At 34.7% G+C, this 22,881-nt stretch overlaps 2 protein-coding genes across 2 annotated transcripts in view; both read left to right on the top strand.

Moving 5' to 3' along the window:
- LOC132699254 (calbindin-32) overlaps positions 1-22,881 on the top strand; it is a 369,234-nt gene that overhangs the window by 110,095 nt on the left and 236,258 nt on the right. The window contains exon 3 of the mRNA XM_060665886.1: positions 22,780-22,829. The gene's annotated coding sequence lies outside the window, so the exon portion shown is untranslated. The remainder of the gene's footprint in view (positions 1-22,779; positions 22,830-22,881) is intronic.
- LOC132705113 (uncharacterized) lies at positions 12,021-16,961 on the top strand. The gene is made up of 2 exons (XM_060675549.1): positions 12,021-12,201; positions 16,490-16,961. The coding sequence occupies exons 1-2, from the start codon at positions 12,157-12,159 to the stop codon at positions 16,886-16,888; spliced, it is 444 nt and encodes a 147-aa protein (XP_060531532.1). The 5' UTR covers positions 12,021-12,156; the 3' UTR covers positions 16,889-16,961.

Genomic DNA, 22,881 nt, shown 5'->3' with positions numbered 1-22,881 from the left:
TAAAAAACGCCTCTCAATAATTAAAAGATGTTCACCAAAGTTAATAAAAATATCGAAAATGATATAAAAGTTAAAAAAGAAAAAACAAATTTTCTAGAAAATTTTAACATCTTGAAAAATATGCACATGCACCTACAGAAACTTTTTACACAAATACTAACTACAAAAAAACATAAGAACTTTCCTCTATAGGAAGTAAAAAAACAAGTTAATACTTTGGTAACAAAAAACATTAAAAAGTATAACTTTTACATCTAGACTACATGCTTCTGAAAGCAATCAATGCATGAGGGCGCACCGCATGTGACACCTATTGTATTTAATTTTTTGTGTTACTGATGGTGCTGTAGCTGTAGCGTTTTCGTGCTACTCTTGTCGAACCTTCTACTTCTTTTGAGGTATCAAGCAACTTTTTAGCTTTATTAATGTCCATGGCCACTGTTTCTTTCAATTTCATAATATTAATCTTTTTATTGGTATTTTTTTTGAAAAGATGTAGCGTAATATCTATATTAGAAGCAGTTATTAGGTGGAACACAAGACGATTATACCATTTTAGGGTGCTTCTTAGAAATGAAGCGTAAGCAGCCATCTGATCGGAAACATATATAAAAGGTTTACCCTTTTGTAATTCTACTAATGCATTGCGTTTTGTTATCTCTTTGCCTATTTTCATGAAACTTATTGAAGTGTCTTCCCACTTAAGTACTAGAGTTTTATCTTCATTCTGCTTTCGTAGAGTTTCTCCTTTTTGCAACTTAGACTAGACTACGTCCTGAGGATTTCCCTTCCGAATTGCTGTTAATGTTCCCACTAAGTGGGTTTCTCTGTCAATAAGTCTTTTAGATAATGATACACCTGTATACCAGTTATCTGTATACAGAGTGCGGCCGCTCTCTAAAAGGCTCCTGCCATCTATTCCGTTACAACTTTCTCAGAAACGGAAACATCTACTGTAAGAGTAAGAGTGTAAGACGACTTGGACTTATTTTGAAGCAGATTTAGGAAGTTTGAGATTTTGTAAAGACGATCATCTTGGGATCTTGGCGCTTCATCATCGCTCACGTGGAACATCCCCAAAAGACTTTCGAATCTACTTCTGCTCATAATTGCAGATATATGTTTTCGGTAAATCGATTTAGTGGACCAATAGTCTCTCATCTGTTTCGAGGAAGAAAAAATCTGCGCATTTCTGTAGGATTAGTATCCACCCATTCTGGAATAGATCTATGATTTCATCATCAATTAAATGGTTAAAAAACTGTACATGACTCTTTCCTGTAAGTTTAGCCCTGATATTGGGATGACACATTAAATGATAGATGGTTTCCTTGAACGCGATCCCATATTTTTCTTGTGAATAATTGTGCCAGAGGTATATTGTCATCAGGATCTTCTTCAGAGCGTGATCCACTGATCGAGCTTGATCCATCATCACTTTCAACAACGTTGTCTGAAAATCCTGTATGCTCATCTTCAGAAATGATTGAGTCATTGTCCGAAATATTATCCAGCTCCCTAGTCAGCTCTTCTTCTGTTAAATCTGTCAATCTTTCAATAAATTAATTATGATTCGGTTATAATAATATGGAATGTCTTTTTTTTTAGACTTTTTATGAGGTCCATTTTACCCCTCGTAAAAGGGCTAAAAATTTACAAATAACCAGAATTTCGGTCGGGAGATTGGGTCAATTTTCAATGCCGAATTTTTATTTTATTATAGTAATTAAATTAATCAGTAAATGAAGCACTGTCATGTGGAGCATATGTTATAGAGCCCATGGAAATAATTTGAATAAGAACAATATTAGTTTGAAAAAGTTATTTGCGAAAATAATAAGATATGTACATTTGACCCATACGTCCTGCATGCTGGACATTTGGGTAGGTAGTGTTGGATGTTTGGTTGTGTAGTCACATGAAAAATTTATTTTAGATAATAATGGTAACATCAAAAGTAGTGACAAACATTTGCAAATAATTAACTAACAAAATGATCACAAAAAATATGGTATTGATTCTAGATTTCTTTTCTTATTGCTTTGTTTTTGAAAACAAAAATAAAACCCACTTTATCTTCAAGTTTTTTGAGCAGATAAATTTAGGCATACTTATTTAAGTAAACAATGTCGGTGAAAATTCCCCAGAACAAAAATATACTGTTAATTATATAGTACAGTTAGTATATCTTCTTCGCAAAATGAATGCAAGAATCAGCTCCCAAAAACAAAGTATTAATTTTAGGAATCACCCTGCATAAAGTACAGTTTTCACATTAAAATGGGTGTTGGGTTAATTCTCTAAAACATTTTTCCTATTTTTTAGGGCTTGTTTTCAAGATGACAGTAAGGACCATCACGAACAAAAAACTAGGAAAATTTTTAGGTTGACAATAGTATATCATGCAAAAAGTGCATTAAACGGCATTTGACTCACGAGTTTATTTGACACGAGCGGAGCGCAGCGGAGCGAGTTTTTAATAAACGAGTGAGTTAAGAAGTTTACCGAACGTGTTGCATACTATACTTTTTCTACGACCGTTAATTTTTTGGGTACATTTTCACAAAACAAATATATTCACTGATATGACTGTCAGAATTGACAAACGTCAAAATTCAAAGCTTGGGAAATATCTTCGAAAACATCCGATTGCTTCCAAATCCGTGCTGTAAAATCCCGGAAATGTCCGAAGTGGCTCGGATTCATGGGAAACAAAACTGACGTGGTAAAGTGACGCTTTCCGCACGCTAGATCGGTGGATAATTAGGTATTTTACAGACGGGAGTAGAAAAAAAATATTACATGAAAATAGGCCTTTACCATCAAACTGAAAGGTCATATTTGTTCTAGTTTTTTTTTGTGCCCGATAGTACCTACTCTCATGAAAAAGATCTTACCGATGAGAGTTTTGTATTTGTATTTGTATTTGCAATCCAGTATTTTTGTTATTTAAATTTAAATTGCTCTGCATACAGTAACTATTCATCACATAATTTTTTGTATCTCTACAAATTATTGTCGAAATTTCCATTTTGATGCTTAACCGAACCGTTACTAGCAAAAAAGAACAAGGTTAAAACTGTTGGGTGGGTTTGTTTAGTGAGAAACGATCCCATAGAAACAAGAAGAACGAGGATAAGAGTTAATCATTGTTGTACAGACTCGAAAAATTCCAACAAGGCCGTCGATCCTTTTTTAAAAACGTGTGTTTTTGTTTGCGCCCGTATCTAGTGATAAATTTCATGTGATGCAAGAAAAAAACCCGTTATCGCTAAAACGATTAATTAAAAGTGGAAACCAATCTTAGATGTTTACAACATCGTTAACAATGTTGCCGAGTTTGAATATGCGGTATGGATGACACTAAGGATCTTTTTTTACCAAAAGCTAAGATTAATATTTGGATAATTCGGAATTTGACATAGAGAATTAAAAACCAGGTGTTTCAATTGTTAAAATTTAGGGCAAGCCCCAATTTTTTTTTGTTAACGTTTCCAAGGTTTTTTGTGTTACTAATGAGAATTTGTTGCAAAATCGACTAACAATTTGGACTGAACTTGCAAATACAGAAGAATAAACAAAATTATATTGGCTTTTTTATGAAGTCAAGACTTCGTATATGAATGTACACCGTGTGCCAAATAAAACGATACACTGTACTACCTGGAAACCCGTACGAGATACGAAAAAAAGTTTCTTACAAAATTTTGTTGGACGCTCCTCAAGATTTCAAATGTTATAATTTTGTTGATACGGGTGTCCCAAAACCGACATCAACTTTGTTATTTTATTATATTATTTAATATATTAATTGCCCCATATAAAATTGTGTTGTGACGCTACTGATCCAGATATTGCAACGAAAATTTAACCACAGCCTAAGGAGATGATGCACTACTCAATCAGTTTGACAGATGCGCTTCAGCTTATACAGGGTGTCCCAAATAGGTGGTGCCGTTTTGGAGAATTTAATTAACAAAATCTCAAGATTTTTAAATACAACATCCTATATTTTTTTTCAGATACAGTTAAGGTAAGTTTGTAAGTTATTTTATATTTAAATTTTTCTTACTTTTTGAGATATTCAACACCCTCTATAAGCTGAGGCGCATCTGTCAAACTGATTAAGTAGTGCATCATCTGCTTAGTTTGCGGTTAAATTTTCGTTGCAATACCTGTATCAGTAGCGTTACAATACAATTTCCTATGGGGCGATCAAAATATGAAAAAAAAAATACATAACCTCAATTTTTGCCTAAACTGTGCAAAATTTGAATAGGAATTTTTAAAAAAGTGACCTTTATTTTAACCAGGATATCAAAAAATGTCGCAATATACAGGATCTCGGGGGGACACTTTTGAGACACCCTGTATCAACAAAATTATAATATTTTAAATCTTCAGGAGAATCTAAGAAACTTTTATTCGTATCTCCTATGGGTTTCCAGATTGTATAGTGGATCGTTATATTTTATACACGGTGTACGCTTTATCAGGCCACTAAAAGTGTTATTAAGGGAAATCATTCCATCACAAAAACAAAACTTACGATAATGTGCCAAAATATCGTCTTAACAGTGAGTGTATTGTGGTCACAACAACTGACTAAGACTAAGTACAAAACTAATTCCAGATAGTAAAGATGGAGTACACAGACAATTAAAAAGCGAATTGCATATGGAAATTTTAGAATATCACATATATCACATATAAGCAAATTTTAGACTCTACAACGTCCTCTTCACGCAATAAAATTGTATTTAACAAAGAATTGGGATGTTTATTTGCCAACAAATTGTTTTTTAACCGTAATTTATCTTATTTTTTAAACAAATTATCGCATTTATTTTCTGTTTTTTGGGAATGATGAGAGGTACAATATCAATTAATCATAATAATATTGTCCTCGTTTCTAATAATAAATAATTTTAAAAATAATGGTAAAAAAATCCTTTTTTAGAGACACTTATTTTTCAGAATCATCTTAAAACAACAGCATTAATAAATCTTAATATTCGAAAGATATAATGTAAACAAAATTAAAATATAAATGAGCGAGTGAACTCGACCGTCGAATATTCTCCATGGTAAACTTCGATTTACAAAGGAGACAGTATGCCGACGTCAATTAATTATGATCAGTTATTTTCATTGGATGAAAATTAAAAATGCTTTTTGCTATAAAAATACATCGTTGTAAAGTCTGTTTAGTGTATGTCTAATTCTCTCTAATTATATGTAATTTTAAGAAAATCGTAAGTGTCTTACAGTGAAATGTTTCCAACAAAAAAGAATTATTAAAATTGAGCCATAAACAAACATTCTAGAGGAGTAATGCTTAAGCGAGGTGTCAGCGATATTTTGAGCACCCGGTATTCGAACATGGAAATTGGTATACTTGGATTTTATGTAGTCCGTGATAAGAATTCTTTGACACTTTGTTCTTAAAGAAATTACATCAAGAATTAGTCCCAGTTAGCCGTGACTTCAGGTTGATGTAATAAGAGACATAATAATAATGTCTTTCGAGAGTAATGTAAGATATTTCAAACACCCTGTATTAAAACAATATAAAAATTGGTGTTGGGTTCTAAGTACTGCTGAATAAGAATTTGTTGCCAAGTTTTTTTTTAAACCCCAATAGTACTTCTCTTTTCTCTCTCTGTTGTTAAATAGTCTCAGTTGGCCATGTGAAGTAATAAGCAAAACAAGGTTTTAGTGCATTTTTCAGAGACCTATTCAACGAAAAAGAATATATCAAAATCGAGAGATCGAGATTTTACAAGGGTGTACAGTTTTTAAGTGGGACACGCAGTAGATATATACGCATATATAATTTTTTTTATTGTTATGTTTCATAATATGATATCCACGTTCTGTATGAAAAATTAAATAAATAGATAAACAACACAATATTTTGTTTTTCGATAGACGTTATACCTTATCGAATAAACAATAACGGTTTGGTGGTTTGCTTAATTACATTCATTAATTTATATTGCTGTTTGGACTGCTCTCTGTCGGACAGAGAATGAAACGCCGAAGACCGGGAAATCCAATACATGCAAATTATTATATTGTTTCCCTGTTTATGTATTAATTGCAATAGGCATCGGCCAATTATCTCAATAACCTTGAAGCGACTTATTAAATTATGAATGTCCTATCGATTATGCGATCTCGGTCGGTGTGGGAAATTCATCGAAAAGTGGAATTTCTAATTGCACGCGATAACCCCAAGTTTAGACTTGTTGATTGTAATATACCTGTCTTACCAAACGTGACATGCAATTCGCCTAAAATTAAGGTGATCATTTCAAATTAACCGACTATAAGAATTTTATATGTATAGTACATATTAATCACAAAATAATCACAACAGTGTCTGGTTAATAGGGAACAGTCGAAACTCTAGATAACGAAATTGAAGGGGCTGCTTTTTTTTTTCGTTATAAAGACTTATAGGCACTTGAAAAATAACAATACGCATAACATTTTATATAAATATTTAAGAACTACATTTAGTGTTTTAAATAATTGGTCATTTTCTTTTGAATTTTTTTAGTGTGCTATTACGCTTTGGCTTATATTTTATACATACATACATACATAAAAAATTTCTCTAGCAGCTTAACTGAATATACGGCTCGTTGAATGGTTGGTGGTAGTCCCGGATCAACTTCTTCATCTTCTTCTTCCTCTTGGTGCTCTTCCTCGCCCTTTCTGGCTGTTTGTAATACGGTTTCCTCTGTTGAGTCTGTTGTTGTAGACAAATCCTGTTCCGTCAGCATTAAAAATGTGGTCAGTAAGGTACTTTTCTGCTAGTTTTGGCCACGTCTTTTCCAGCCAATTGTTAGTGACGTTTCTGTCGACATCACGGGCTTCGCCACTTATCTGTCCATAATTTATACCACGCCTCTGGTTGAACTTCCCCAACCATCCTTCCGAAGCCTTTACTTTATGTACAACGGGAAAATTTACCGACAAATAGATGGAGCAGCAATGGGATCATCTCTCTCACCTGTGATTGCCAACCTCTTCATGATTTACTTCGAAAAGAAAGCAATAGAGAAGGCAAATCTGAAGCCAAAACTATGTACAAGATACGTTGATGATTCAATTTACAATAGAACTTGAAGAGGATAACAGTCTGCCCTTTTTAGATGTGCACATCACAAGGACGGAAGCTGGGCACTTGGAACACACTGTCTATAGAAAACCAACACACACCAATAGATATCTGAACGCTAAATCTCATCACCACCCATCACAGATACAGGCAGTGGCAAATACATTAATTGCTCGGTCCTTCAGGCTCACAAACGAGAGGAACAGAGATAAAGAACTGAAGAAAATTTGTACCTGTCTTCGACAAAACGGATACCAAAGACGCACCATCAGCAAGGCAATCAGTAAACAACAACAGCCGCAGCAGAGAGTGCAGGACGAGACCCAACGAAGATCGATCGCTGTCCTGCCATACATCAAGGGGGTTACTGACAAAATCGGCCGAATATTACGGAAACACGACATATCAACGGCATACAAACCTGACCATACCATCGGAGCAATACTAAGAAACCCAAAACAAAAAATTACTCTGGAAAACCAAGGAGTATACAGTGTAGCGTGCGGATCGTGCAGCCTGACGTATGTGGGACAGACCAATAGAAGGATTTCAGCCAGGCTCGAGGAACATTGTTTAGCCATAAGAAACGAACAAACAACATCTGCTTTGTTTCAGCACCAACATCAGACAGGCCATAAAATTGATTTCGGCACTTGCAAACAAATAGCTAATATTCCTGATTTTAGGACTAGGATTATACCAGAGGCCATCGAAATAGAAAAGTCCGGACACCTCAATACGAGAGACGACGCTCTGCATTTATCCAACACTTGGAGAACGATAATCAAACAGCAGAGCGATGCGCAGCAGCCAACGGGGACATCGCAACTACGATCGGGCGAAATTAACAACGCGACAATTCAGGGGGCGGAGCCACCTCCCCCCACGCACAAGCAGCACCGTTCCCACTCCGGCGCTGAGTATAAATACCGCACGCACCGCCGATAACCTCCCAGTGTTCGAAGTGTTTTCGGAGCGCGAGCATTGAAGATGCCAAGTGAGATTTTGGCGAAACGTCTGCAGGATTCCAGTCGGATAGGAACATATATTTTAATTAATTTAAAAAGTCCGATAATTGGGATTTGATGGTGGCGTTTATACAGAAATTTAATTTAAGATTTCATTTAATTTTACAGTCCAACTCTTAACTTACTGTTATTTTACTATTATTTTATGCCAATTTTGTATACATTGATATTAAATTGCTTCACTTTTCTGAAATTATATCTGTGTGTTTTTCATCAGTAAAATTTAGAATTTTACGGTAAATTAAATGTCTCTATAAAAGGCTAAAAATAAAATTAATTCTCAATTTAAATATTTTAGATCTGGAAGAGATTGGTATTTAGATTCTGCAGTAGGGTGGTTCAAGTCCAAAGAATAAAAAATCATGAAAAAAAAAAGATGAGGACTTATTAAGTTGTTACATATACACTTATGGTGGCATCAATTTTTTTTTATTGATTGCAATATTTTTAGTTTTTGCTTTTTTATTAAGTTGAACTACTCTAAATATTTTTATGCTGTTTTATTAAGTTTAAGGTTAAAATAAACACGCCATTGCGTTGTTTCTGTAGCCTCGTAGAAGTAGCTTGTTACTGAGCTAAGAGAAAATTATCCAAAATTGGGAGCTCAATAAAGTTTTTATTTCTTCGGAACCTTAGAGCTGAAGAGGAACTGTGTTCTGACAAAGAAGGCGTACTTTTTTTCCATGAAGTTGTAGAGAATTCTTCGAAAAGTCACCTTCTGAAATATTATAACCTTAACGATATCATCAACTCGAATAGCACAAGGACGGTCGTCCGGGATATCTGACGGGACATAGCGTATATTCTACAGATATACTGTTTCACCTAATCCTTTTTCCTTAAGACCTCTCAATATACGATGCTACTAATTGAAACGTCCACAATATATCAGATACGTATTTCCGTAGGATGTTTGTTAGGACATACTAGGGATATCCAGTTATACTAGTTGAGATGTTGTTAGTACATCCGACTGTAAGCGTATAGGATCTTACTAATTAGGTGATTTCCAACAGCTTATGAGAAATAGTGGAAAGGTAATGTCCAGTAGTCCGATTGGTTGTACGACTACAAAAATCTATCCCACTATTTGGTACTCGCGTGTGATCAAAGGCAATATTTAATTTTTAATTTTGCTTTTGATTGTAAAAGGGAAGGACTGCCGATTGATACCATTAATAAAACACCTTTTATACGCATTTTTTTCTATTGTAAATATGAAAAAATTTTAGGTATGAAATATAGAACAACCTAACCTAAAGTATCTTAAATATAGACTAATATACCATATCTTCAACTAAACTTCAAGAGAATAACTATTATTTCCCAGGTTTTCTGTCATTCTTTGGTGAAAGTAGCTCTTTTCAGCCAAGCAGCTATTGAATTCCCGCATTTTTTAATGTTTGTGATGTGCGTTTGGCTTCTTGTCCGTATCTGAAAATATTTTAGTTTTGGGAAAGACAAGTTTAAATATATCTGTTCTTTATACAAAAAAAAATAAAAAAAAACAAGACTGGCATCTTATATGTTTAAAAAACAGATTAAAAAAATCTTTACATCCACCTTATACGTAAAGGCTTGATTTGACGCTGATAGTACTCTCATGAAAGTGATCTTTTATGTATTTCATTTCATTAAATACAAAACTCATTAAACTTTCATCGGTAAGATCTAATTCATGAGAGTTTGACGGTAAAAGCATTTTCATGTAATATTTTTCGTCAACCTAAAAAAGTTCCCATTCTTTTTGCTCGTGACGTACCTGGTATCATCATGAAAACAAGTCTTAAAAAATAGGAAAAACGTTTTCATGAATTAACCCAACAAACATTTTAATGTGAAAATTGTACTTTACCCGGAGTGATTCCTAAAATTAATAGATACTTTGTTTTTGGGAGCTCATTCTAGCATCCATTTTAAGAAAAAATTATACTAACTATACTATATAATTAAAAATATAATTCTGCTCTGGGGGATTTTCTCTAACATTTTCTCTAACATGAACATTTTTGTATTCAAAAACAAAGCAATCAGGTAAGAAAAGAAATCTATAATCAAAAAAGATATGTTATCTAAAACGTACAATATAGGTTTATAGATTACAAAAAAGTCAGTTTTATCTTACTTGGTTCAGCAACGACTCCTTTAAGAAAGTAACAACTAATCAAATATTAATTTCGTCAATTTTAGTTTTGAAAATTTCTCCTTAAATTCCTCCTTAAATGAAAGCTCTGAAAGCAGTAAGCAAATACTCAAAATGGACGCCAAGTCGCCGTATACCGTATACCGCCAACAAAAACAAGGCTGAAAAGATGGCGGACGACGAGAGGAAGGAGAAGCCGACGAGACTCGAGCGAGCCCTTCACAGCACGACCGCGAATAGTTGCGTCATTGGTTGCAGCCGAGCAGTTTTGCCAAACGGGACCTTATAAGCAAATATATTATTTTGACGTTTTTTTAATTTCTTTACTTAGATGAACCCGTATTTCCTATGGTATTTTCATTAAAAAAGCGTTCCTTGTCTCCATTGTGACCAAAGATAATAAAAGGAATTTGATTTTAAAGGTTTGATTCATGTTTTTTTTTAGTCACTCACGTCGATGTAGATGTGCACTAAAACGTTGCTAATAAAATGTCTCCCAAAACACCGCAAATCTAAACAAACTAAGTATTTTCCTTCTCAGTTATTCAACATTTAACTGTTTGGGTTTCATTTTGTTTTACCTTTCTTCACTTTTTTCCCTTATTTCTATTCTAATGTTCCCATTATGGCGCAACAGGATATCCTCTGCCCGTTTATTTAGAGGATATCTGTGGTATATCGCGTACAGTAAATCCGCAAGCTATCCGTGGAGAGGATATCCCTGGGATGTATTTTACAGTATATTCTTAGTTATATGCTAACGTATATCTTAAGAAAATCCTCCAGATGTCCCTAGAAATGGACTTGGCACATTGCCCGGATACACTGGGGATATTGTCTACTATCTGGGAACTGATATGGAAAATTTTTTGGGACATTTGATTGCTCATAACTTTTTAACTTCTGTTCCCAGCAAATGATCGTCGATATCTCCTCTGAAGCTGCAATGTAGACCACGGAACAGTCTGCGTCTCGTCTTTGGTATAACTTACGGCCTATTGTAAAAAAGTGGTGGTTCTTTCGTAAATCAGGTTCTTAGTGTTACAAAAGTTTCGGTAATCGGAGCAATGTTACGAGGGAGAAAATTGGAAGAAGTATTGAAACTAGTAGAAAGAAAATTATTAAATGTAAAGTTTAAGAAGGTAGGACTGTAGCTAAAGCAAAGATATCACACAGTCTGAAAAATATCTCTAACTACCTTACCAAAAACAAAAAGTTTGTGTTGCCGACCCTAATTTTGAAGAAAATGCCAAATTTGGACAAATTTTTGTCGAATATGACGAGGAATGTGTAGAAATGCTTATGGATGCAGCAGGTTGTTTTTTGGGCCACAATATATGTCGTCATCTATCAAAGTCTGCCCAACAATATGTAAATTTTAATATTTTACGGTAATAGGTTTTGTTATTTTAGAGTTTTAGGTTAATTTAAAGTGAATTTAATAAAAAAAAAATTAATATTACAATATACAAATACAAAATTGACCATTAAATACTTAAAAACCGAGACATACGATGCGAATTTTGTAAGAAATACCCGGCGGCGATTCCAACTTTAATTATTTATTGTGAACTAAGTGTTTTATCACCCTCAAAATACAGAAATTAAAGAAAATTGCTTCAATCTATGTAGGTGAAACCAAAGCGTTCGTAAGCAACTGGGTCCATTCCGTATACTAAAATGTAAATTGAATAGATTTCACATATCGGGTTTTTCCTCAGCAAATGCATAACTACAAGCGCTACTGCGTCGTATTCTTATACCGCGTTTTTAATCTCAAATAGAGAGAAGCATTTTATTCGCTCCAATAAGAATATTTATTATATAGAATTCAAACGTACAAGATAACATAAAAAATGCGTGTTATATTTGTTTTGTGCAGTGTTTTTGTCGCCTCCTTGGTAAGTTGTAGCAGTTAAAATATCAAAAAAAAAAATTCATAGGCTCTCCTTACATATTAAGAAAATGATGGATTTATAGAAAAAAATCTTTCGTTTTATCGACGCAGACGATTCGGCAGTTCTATCCCTCCATCCTTAGTAGTACTGAACCCAGTTCAAAACTTATCTAACATTTGTGTTAAAGAAAATGTTACTTTTTACCATACGCTTTGTTTTTGAAAGAGACTTTCACATGTTACTGTAATACAATTTACAATTCTTCTTTATAAATCCAGCTTCCTGACGCTTCTTTAGAGCTTAACCGAAACTACTCAACTAAACTGAGACAGTTTCAGTTACTGTCTGAAGAAGTCAACAGGAGGACTGCCGAAACGTCATAAAGTTTGATTTAAAACAAGCGACGTAATAGGAATCCAGAAGATTTGTAAATAGCATTTTATTTTTGTTTTATTAATCAAAAATCGGTATCTATTTATAAACACGTATTTTTATTTTGCACTTTTCTGTGTGCAAAGCATTTGGTTTTCCTCTTGGGCTATGATAAAGTTGTTAGGAATTTTTACATATTCGAATATAAATTGAATTATAAATATAATATTCTTGAGTTGAGGCTGCTTAACATATAAAATTTTTTATAATTTTGTTCAAAGTTTCAACAAGGTCAATCAAGAACCAATCAATAAATATTTTCCATAAAAATATCTACATACCTCAGTTATAGTTTCAATAAACTATAAAATGTATACAAATGTAAAATAAATTGTATTTGATGTTATATGCGCACTTTTCACATATTTTCTAAATTGAAATTATTGCTACGGTGTGTAAATAGTTCTATATAAACGTAATTAACATAGCGAATTACTTGCCAAATGAAACAAGTGAAGGGGGAATAAAGAAAAAATAATATATTTAGTTTCTTTAAATACATGTGTTTTAAAAGCAACCAAAATATAATTAAACGTTTATTGCATAATGTGGAATGGACAAGAATAAAAATGATACTTAGTTCACAGTTAAAAGCATACCTTTCAAGCTTCTACATTTGTGACAGCCACAGTAGTATCAATAGCGTGCATACAAAACATTGTATGTATAATGCATAATATATTTATGCTCTCCTTAAAAATTTCAAAAATATTTGCAGTAAATTATTTAAGAATATTACGTTTTTTTTTTAATTAAGTAAGTATTAAAAACAAAAGCATCCACTTGGCGACAGTCTTGGTTTTACAAAAAATGATATTTTCTTTTAAAATAATAAAAGTCGGTACTTTCACTTTGAATTTAAATTCAATTATAGGATTGAACTGAACTGATTGAACTTTTACTTGATGAAAATCCATTTATCAAAATAAATAAGAACTAAAAGTTCAGATTTTCACGATTTTTTTTTTACATATTCGGCAACGTAGAAGCAATTTAAAATACCAAATAGCCAAGAAACCAATTTCAGCCTTTTTCAAAAATTGAACTGAGGTGGTTTACTTGATGAAAATCCATTTATAAAAATAAATAAGAACTAACAGTTCAGATTTTCACGAAATTTCCTGAAAATCTGAACTTTTAGTTCTTATTTATTTTTCAATTATAGGTACGCTATTTTAAATGCAAATATTTGTATTTTCAAAGTTCAGGCTATTTCATTTAATTTTCTTCTTTTCAATGAAAGATATGAACATCCAGGATAAAACACCCCATTAAAGTAACCACAATCTATGAAAGTTTGAGTTAAATCTTAATATTTCCGGCACAGAAAGCCACAGCAACGAAATTGCCTGGTTGGTTTCAAATATAAAATAAAAAATAGAAATCCTGTGAAGGTTTCACTCCTTTAAATCCTTCAAAGACTTTAAATTCAAACGTAGGTGGATGTGTCAAATAAAAACCGCAACATGCAAATCAAAATCTATTGAACCTATAACATTAAATTCTTCGTAAAAAGGTGTCTTCAAAATATAATCATAGAAACACAAAATTTGCCATGACAAATTTCTAAAAATGCTTATTGCAATATAAACAAAAAAGTTGCACTAAATGGTTATTTACACAAGATAATACTTACAAGTCAAAAACATAGTTTACTCTCGAGCAATCAACGGTTGGGAAAGTAGGCAGAGACAAATAAAGATCTCTTCTTCCCAAGTTATCCAGTCATCCAATCCAGATGTACAAAGTCAGTAGTTTCCACACTAGTAAACATCCTTCCTGTAGCTATTTAAGGGTAAAGTCTGTTCATAGATATAAGAAAGTGACTAACTGATACGAATTCAGAAGATACTAAACAATATTTATTTATTTATGTATGTATTTATGTTTAAATCTAAAATAAAATTACAAATTATTTTTATTACCTACTATCGCTATCATCGCCTGTTCTAATTATTATTTGTTCTATATTATTTACAATTTGGATATACGGTTGTTCCACTTTTTCTATATGTTTAACAGAATTTGCCCAACTTTGTGGAGGGATGTTAAAAACTTCGGTTAACACTGGGAAAAACATTGTTACGACGAATGGCAGATTCCAGTTGGTGCTAAACATGTTCAATGGGATTAAATATACAGTGGTAAAACTGTATGCCCTAGATTTTTTTGCATAATTATCACAGACGTATTCCTTTTGTAGGTTCCAGCTTTGTAGAACCTTAATTAATTGCTTTTTGGTATAATTTTCGTGAAAATAAATGTCGTTATTACACATCTAGTTTTGGATTGTTGCTTTTGTGTCACATGAGGAAGGGGTTTTAGTCAACTGTCTACTGTGATAACTTGCATTATCCATAACAATGACGCTATTAGGAGGAATGTTCGGAACTAGTTTGTTTTTAAACCAACTTTCAAATAAATCCAGAGAAGAATCGTTAATATTTTTCGCAGACAGAGAAAGTCCATTTGAAATCAAACCATCTCTAGAGACAGCATGCAAAATAGTTATTCTTTTACCTCTTGTTGATGGCGCGTTTATTTTTATCAGTTGAGTCAACCCAAGCCTTTTCCGGGGTATCATAAGTGTCGAACCAGGTCTCATCCAAGTAAATGATTGGCCTTTGTTGTTCCCCGTAAATCGTAATTTTTTCTAGGTATTCCAGTCGCCATTTCCGAATTCTAAAAGATTCTATTAAAAGTTGCCTTTTGTCAATTTTTTTAAATCTAAAACCCATCTGTTAAATTCACTTCCATAAGGTAGTTCTGATACATTTAACACCGGTTTCATCTTTTTCAAGCCTCCTAATTAAGATATCTAATATAAGCACGTAATGTAAATTTTACGCCGTATTACATCTTGATCACTTTCATCTACACTCGAGAAAATGTCAGCATCGCTTCTTTTTTTCCTCGCTGAAATGGGATTATTCACAATTTTTCATACAGTTGATGTTGGAGTTTTCGTCAATGTGGCCGTTCCTTCTAAAGATGCTGGCACCATGTTCAATGAGAGTCAAATACACATTGTTTATAACTTCCTTAGTCTCAATAGAATAGTGTTTTCTACATTTGGGCGGGAGCATCTCCTAAGATACACTAGACTCGCACATATTTTGTATAATTCGCACACGATCCAACACACGCTGTATTACACACGAAATAAGAATGACTACTAATAAAATTAAACTAAGTAGTATACCAAACCAATGGATATTAAACACAGGTAGGTGTAAAATTATTTTCTATTACGGACGACAATTTTACCTGAATTTAAATTCCGAAACCTTAGGTAATAATCTTGTTGCATTGTATGTTATTAACCACCCTTGGATAATCCCATTCAAAAGCAATTGGTCACTTTCTTATATCTATGAACAGACCATACCTAAAAAGATATGGAATTCTGTTTAGCAAATTGGCATGTAAAGTATTGCAAGTACAAATTATACAAGTTTGCAAATAGGAGTCCTATATAAACCACCTTTAAACGTTTTAAATTAACTTGCACCTAACGCAACTTACCCGTTGTTACCCCCTTACAGTATTGAGCACAAACACAAGTTTTCCAAGGGGTAGACATTTTTATCACAAAAATACGAAAAAAGTACAATAGCGCAGGGTACAAAACTGTTCTTTTACCATCGTAATTATTTTACTCGACCTTGCCAATTTAGTCCGGATTTCAAAAATTGGCGTTGCGTTTTTCTAAAAATTGAGCAATTTTCCAGAAGAACTACGACAATGTCGAACTCAGTCAGTTCAGGGGTGACGCATGCGCTAAGGACCCATACCTTTTCTAATACCTATCTAATAACTATATGTGTCGTACTGTCTTGACAACAATTTATTTCCTCAGGCCTACACCAACGAGGATATTCAAAAATTAAAGCAGTTTCACTCCGCCTTCTTCAAATGCCAAGAATCTCCAGCGACTCATATCGACGAAGAAGTTTTAACCAAAGTTAGAAACCACCAACGGCTTACGCAAGTGCCCGAAAACACTGGAGATTTCTTACTCTGTCTGGCGCAGCATCTTCAACTGCAAGACGCGGATGGAAACCTTAACTTAGCAACGATTAGGGAACGGATTCAACATCACGAGAAGGATCCGAGCAGAGTAGACGAATTGATGGATACGTGCATTGTCCAGAAACTCACGCCACAATATACCGCGATACACATGTTTGCCTGTTTGTCGCGAGAAGGCCTGAAAGTCGGACACACGAAAGTTGAAGCCCTATTGGAAGTGCTTTAGAAAGTGTCATTTTGCACTCATTGTTCTTTTCTCTTGTGACTGTTTCTCAGCTTTAATAAATTGTTGAATTTTAGCTGTTTGATTAAAACTCGCCACACCGACTCAGTACAATTGGCGCGAGGTCATTTGACAATGAGTATTAGTAGACAGTCATTGCTTGTGTTTCCCACAACACAACAGAAATTGTATAATTTTAATTGGACCAGCTATTATTATTTTAAAAACAATCCATTAAAGTAACCACGACCTATCAAAATCTGAGTTATATCTTAATATTTCCAACACAGGAGGTTACAGCTAAAATGTTTCTAGTTGCAATGAGAGGCTCTGACATTTGGTTTCAAATCTGCAATAAAAAATAGAAATCCCTTGATTATTTAAATTCTTTAAATACTTTAAATACAAACTGAGATGGGTGTGTCAATTGAAAACCACACCTTGTAAATCAAAATCTATTGAACATATTGGTATTGGTATTGGTATTAAAGGGGGGCGCCCTCGCGGGCGTCCAAGCACTTAGGCCACCAGATGGGCCCGTTGTGCCCCCAGGCCGCTCTAGAGGGCGTCCAGAATGCCGCCCCTCCCATAGAAGGTCAGCAACTTCTTTAGCCCAATACGGTGCACTGAGTCCGGATCGATCAGGGCCGTTCCGAAGACTCCCAATCTTGCCCATGTCAAGGCAGGGCACTCGGTGAGCAGATGATACTGGGTCTCCTCCCCTTCCATGCACCACCTACACTCCGGGTCGTCTCCAATGCCTAGCAAGCAAAGATGCCTCCTAAGCCTGCAATGTCTTGTGTAGGCCCCTGTTAGTGCTCTACACTCCCTTCTGGTCAGTCTAAGCAGCTCCCTGGTCCGAGGGAGGGCGGGCCCATCCATCATAGGCCTCGCTTGCCTCATTCCCGGAGCAACTCTCCAGCCCCCCGCGGCCCTTTCTCTCGCCCAGGCTTCGAGAGGTTCCACCTCACACACGGGGCGATCCCCAAGCGGGGCTCTGGCCCTATATGCCTATGCGAGGAGCTCTCTGGCTAAGGCGTCCGCTGCCTCATCGCCCCGGATACCGGTGTGACCCGGGATCCAGACCAACGTAACCTTCCTCTCCTCAGCCACCCTCCTCAGTACCCCTTTGCACTCCTTTATCAACAAGGAGCGCATACGCACTGACTTCAGCGCCATAAGTGCAGCCCTACTATCCAAGCAGAAGAAGACTCTCCTGCTTGCGTGGTTGAGCCGAAGCACCTCTCTGGCCGCCATCAATAAAGCGAAAATTTCCGCCTGAAACACAGTGCAGTACTGACCCAGAGGGACCGACAAGCTCGATCCCGTTGTCTCGCAGTACACTCCAGCTCCGGCCAGATCTCCCATTCTGGACCCGTCCGTGTACCAGACAAATCCATCCCAGGAGCCGATTCTGCCCTCTCTCCACTCTTCCCTTGATGGGAAGAGAAAGGTCAATTTGTCAAAGAAGGTCATCTCATCATCTCTATTGGACATATTAAATTAAATTCTGCCAAAAAAGGTGTCTTGGAAATGTATTCATAGAAACACAAAAATGTCCATGAAAAATTTCTAAAAATGCATATTGCAATGTTACTCAAAAAGTGGTACTCAGGAGTTATTTACACAAGGTGATAGTTACAAGTCATGAGCATAGTTTACTTCCGAACACTAAAGGTCATTTTGCACTCATTGTTTTTATCTCTTGTTACTGTTTCTCAGCATTAATAAATTGTTGAATTTTTGCTGTTTGATTAAAACTCGCCAAACCGAGTCAGTACAATTGGTGCGAGGTAAGGTTAGGTAAGCTAAAGGTAAAGATAGCAGAAATTGAGTAATTTTAACTTGACAATTATCCTGTTAGCTTCTTCAGAACTAAACAGAAACTGACTTGTTGCATTCTACTCTGTACCTGCGTATATAGAGCGGAGCGAGTGTGTAATGAACGAGTAACTTAAAAAGTTTACTATACTTTTTCTACGACCGTTAGTTTTTGGGTACATTTTGGCAGGATAACACATGACTGTCAGAATGGACAAACGTCAAAAGTGACGCTTCCTGCACGCTAGATCGGTTTATAATTAAGTATTTTACAGAAGAGAGTATACACACATACATACAAATTAACCAAAACTACAGAACTAAATTCCAGAATTATTCTGACGCCAATGCGGGTGCTATAACCCTGAATTTGTCGCTATTTTTTAAACAACATAAAAATTTAATAGGAATCCAAAACATTGACGATCTGTCAGCGGCCATGTTGGTTGTTGAAATCCGCAAGTTCTTATGGGTCGAAAATTAGAGCTGTCATTGGTTAAAAGCAAAAATTTTAAATCTCGCACATGCGCACGTTGATTTGACCATCTCAAACAAATTTTACATATTTGCTGTACTGTCAGCACAGGCGGTGCCTGTATATGTCTAGTACACTAATAGTAAAACTTACGTGGCCTTGGAGAGCTAAAAAATGCCCTAAACAATAGGGGCTATGCAGTAAGTACGTTGAGTTTAAGGTCAGTGTTGAAATTGTTTCAATAAATATTGACTTTCATTTAAATAATGAACAAAATTGGTATGGCGCAATCAGCGTTGACTTAAGATTATTGAAATAGAAAACTGTTGAAATTAACGTCAAGTTTGCGTTTCGAAACATAGCATTTTCGTTAGTGCGATGGTAATTTAATATTCAAAAACTGTAATTCTCCACTACTACATTACTAACTTTTTGCAAATGATTTATTTCGATTTCATTTAAATAATGTCCCGGTTTTCCCAAATTTTCGTCACTTTCTTCTTGGTCACCATAACCTTCTAAAAATATAACATTGCATACCGTTATTATAATACCTTTTTTTTTTGGCCCAATGCCACGATTATCACACACACAAGAATAAATAATTTTTGTTGCTCTTTCTGTAGAAGAATGTACAGTTCTACTTTTAGAATGATTAATAATTAATGAACTGAAGATATAAAATTAAGCTTACCTAATAAATGTGTTATCTGCTTTCCATAATGTCCAAAGTATATTTCCAGATTTATGTGCACCGGGGCATGCCTTAGTCCATACGTCACTGGTGTCAAATATAGAGTCCTGGATAGATCCTTATAATAAAAAATGGCGGTTTTAAGAAATTCCGTTGGTATTTTTGAATTAAAACTAAACAGTAGCCGCATAAACAGACTCAAAGAGGAACTTGCAATGAACATGGTGAACATATGTAAGTGAGACATGTAAGTGGGATTTTATAAGATTCCAGAAAAGAAAACGAATTTTATTTGAAGTTTTATAAAGTTTCATTTTGGCATTCAGAGGCTCACAGAAAAAAAATAGTTTCTTTCATTTGTTACCTAAAATCTTATTTTACTATTAGGTTGTATATTTGATTCAAAAGAACTCAGATCATCTGGCTCCGACAGCTCGATGACAGTTGCCGTTACCTTTCAAATTTAACTTTTTTGTGCTCCGATATCGTTAACCATTTTTCTTTCAATATTTTCTTTGTTTATTTATAGGCTAGATGTCGCTGGTTTTAATTAAAAATAAAAATGGAATTTTTGGAATTGGTCAAATTTTACGCAATTTGTAGTGTTGCCATTATTAAAAGCATTACAAGGTTGCCTATCTTCTACAAATTTGACAAAAAATCGAAAGTTTTGGCTGCTTTTCATTAAAGCGTAGACTCAGGCCTGACGCTTTGCACCAATGGCTGAATATTTGTTCGTCGGAATTTAATAAATTTAGGGTTCCTTTTACTTATTTGTGAAAACGCTGATATTTTATATTATATTACAGTGACAGTATTGGAAATATGATAACAATGAAATTGGCATGAAAATGACAATGACGCACTGCTCAAAACATTTAACAAATTGCTTTAACAGTCGTATCAGTTGCTGAGTTCTAATTTAATCGATAATATCGTGTTTTACCTCCATGCTCTGTCCAATCGTATCGTTTGATATTCTGTCTCTTCTAGATTTTCCCTTCTCCGTGGCTTTTAGCGTTTTCTGTGTTTTTTCATTCAGAGGCCATATTTCAGAACTATATATTATAATGCTTTTAACGATTTAAAATGAAAATTGCTCTTCTTCCTTGGACGTTCCTCTCTGCTATTGCTCCGTCTAGAGTTCTGTCTTTGTTGATTTTCATTCCCAGATATTTGTATCGACTGCAGTGTTTAATATTATGCCCTCTTGCCAGAAGTAGATTTTGTTGTTGTCCTCCAATGCACATGTATTCGAAATTGTCGATGTTGACCTCCCAACATATGTCATATTCTTCCATCAGTTTGCGGGTCATGTATTCGATGTCATCCATTTCTTGTGCAACGATCATCTGCGACGATAGAGTGCAAACTGTATATTCGTCATCCACTGGGATTCCCATATTCTTGAACTTTCACTTCCAAATCTGTAGCGCATTTTCCAAATAAATTTGCATGCAACAACCTTGTTTTACGCCTTTGGTATCCGTAAATCCTGTTGTTAAAGCAACAACCCTGTTTAAGTTGCTATCCGTAAATCCTGTTGTTAAACCATAACTTGTTTTAACTCTCGATCTTGTTCCTTGTTCCTTCTTGATTAAATGCTGCCTTCTTTTCTAGGATTTGTGTTAATGAGAAAAGATAATCGTTGTGGATTTTCCTGCTCTAAGACCTGGTTGTTCTTCAGACTGCATATCAGCACTCTATTTTTAGTATTTAGTATTAAGTATGATTTTCCATTCTTCCATTCCATTATTCTGGATATTTCCTGGTCCTGGGGCTCTGCCATGTTTTAGTGTTTTATATGCTTCCTTGACCTCTGTTATTGTGATCCTTATTGGGGATCCTTGTTTGACTATATTTGGGTCTACGTTTGGGTCACCTTAAATTGTTGTCTATCTTCAGTCAGCATCATCAAGCATTGCTTCCACTCTTGGGGTGATATTGATGCGAGTACGTCTCTTCGTTATGTTCTCATGTTTCGAAGACGCCTCCACCATTTCGTACTTTTCCTTCCTTGTCTGTATGTGTTGAGTCTTGGGCTTGCCTTTTCCCATTGATTATTTCTTTTTCGCATATCTTTCCTCGTACTTATTTCGTACTTTTTTTTAACTTAAATATTTGTGATATTTTTTGCCGTTTTCCGTTTCTATTTCGTATTCGATCTCTTCATCCCACCAATACGGTCTTTGTTGTTTCTCGCTCTTCTTTTGATGGCCTCCTCTGCGCAGAGTGTATACATGTCTTTATATATCTGTACTCTTCTTCTATATTGGCGAATTCTATCTTCTGCATCTTGAGGTCCAGTCTGGTCTTTTATAATATTCTTGTACTTTCATTCTCTAAGCTGTTTGTTTGTATTAAATCTTTCTTCCTCTTTTCTTTGTTATTTTCTTCTTTGAGTTTTTCTTTCGGTTTTTTCATTGCCGTCATCTATCCTTGCACTAGGTAATGGTCACTTCCTCAAGAGGCGCCTCTTTGTACTCTTACATCTAGGAATTGTAATCGAAGAATAGTACAAAATTAAGTAAATGATGTGGTCTCCAGTACATGGAAGCCACACAATATTTAACATATAACATCCGGCATTCTCTTTTTATTTATTTTGTTGTATGATTTAGTTTTTTTTATTATTAAACTATAATTTTTACATTTGACGTAAAATTTGATAAGTGAGATAAGGACATGAATGAAATTATTAAATGCTGATATCACTTGGGACAGGCACCTAGTAGCGTTGACAGGAATTAGTACAAAATGTGACAAACATTATTTGTATAAAACATTATTAGTATAAAAAAAATTAAATTAAAATATTCCTAATAACTTCGTTTCTGCTCCGTTAGTTTCGATGCGATGTTGTTATACTCAACTAAACTAAAAGTAGTGAATTTTTTGTTTCAGTGTTCTCTGACACTTGTGAAGCACTACATACGCGTCTTCAATATTCCCAGGTAAGTGACACCTTTATAGACGCGCGACGTATAATTATCAAAGGAATTTAAA

Source organism: Cylas formicarius, unplaced genomic scaffold, assembly GCF_029955315.1.
Source record: "Cylas formicarius isolate icCylForm1 unplaced genomic scaffold, icCylForm1.1 PGA_scaffold_10__41_contigs__length_53128322, whole genome shotgun sequence".
Classification (NCBI taxonomy): Eukaryota; Metazoa; Arthropoda; class Insecta; order Coleoptera; family Brentidae; genus Cylas; species Cylas formicarius.
The sequence above is the reverse complement of the archived record's forward strand: the minus strand, read 5'-3'. Positions and strand labels throughout refer to the sequence as shown.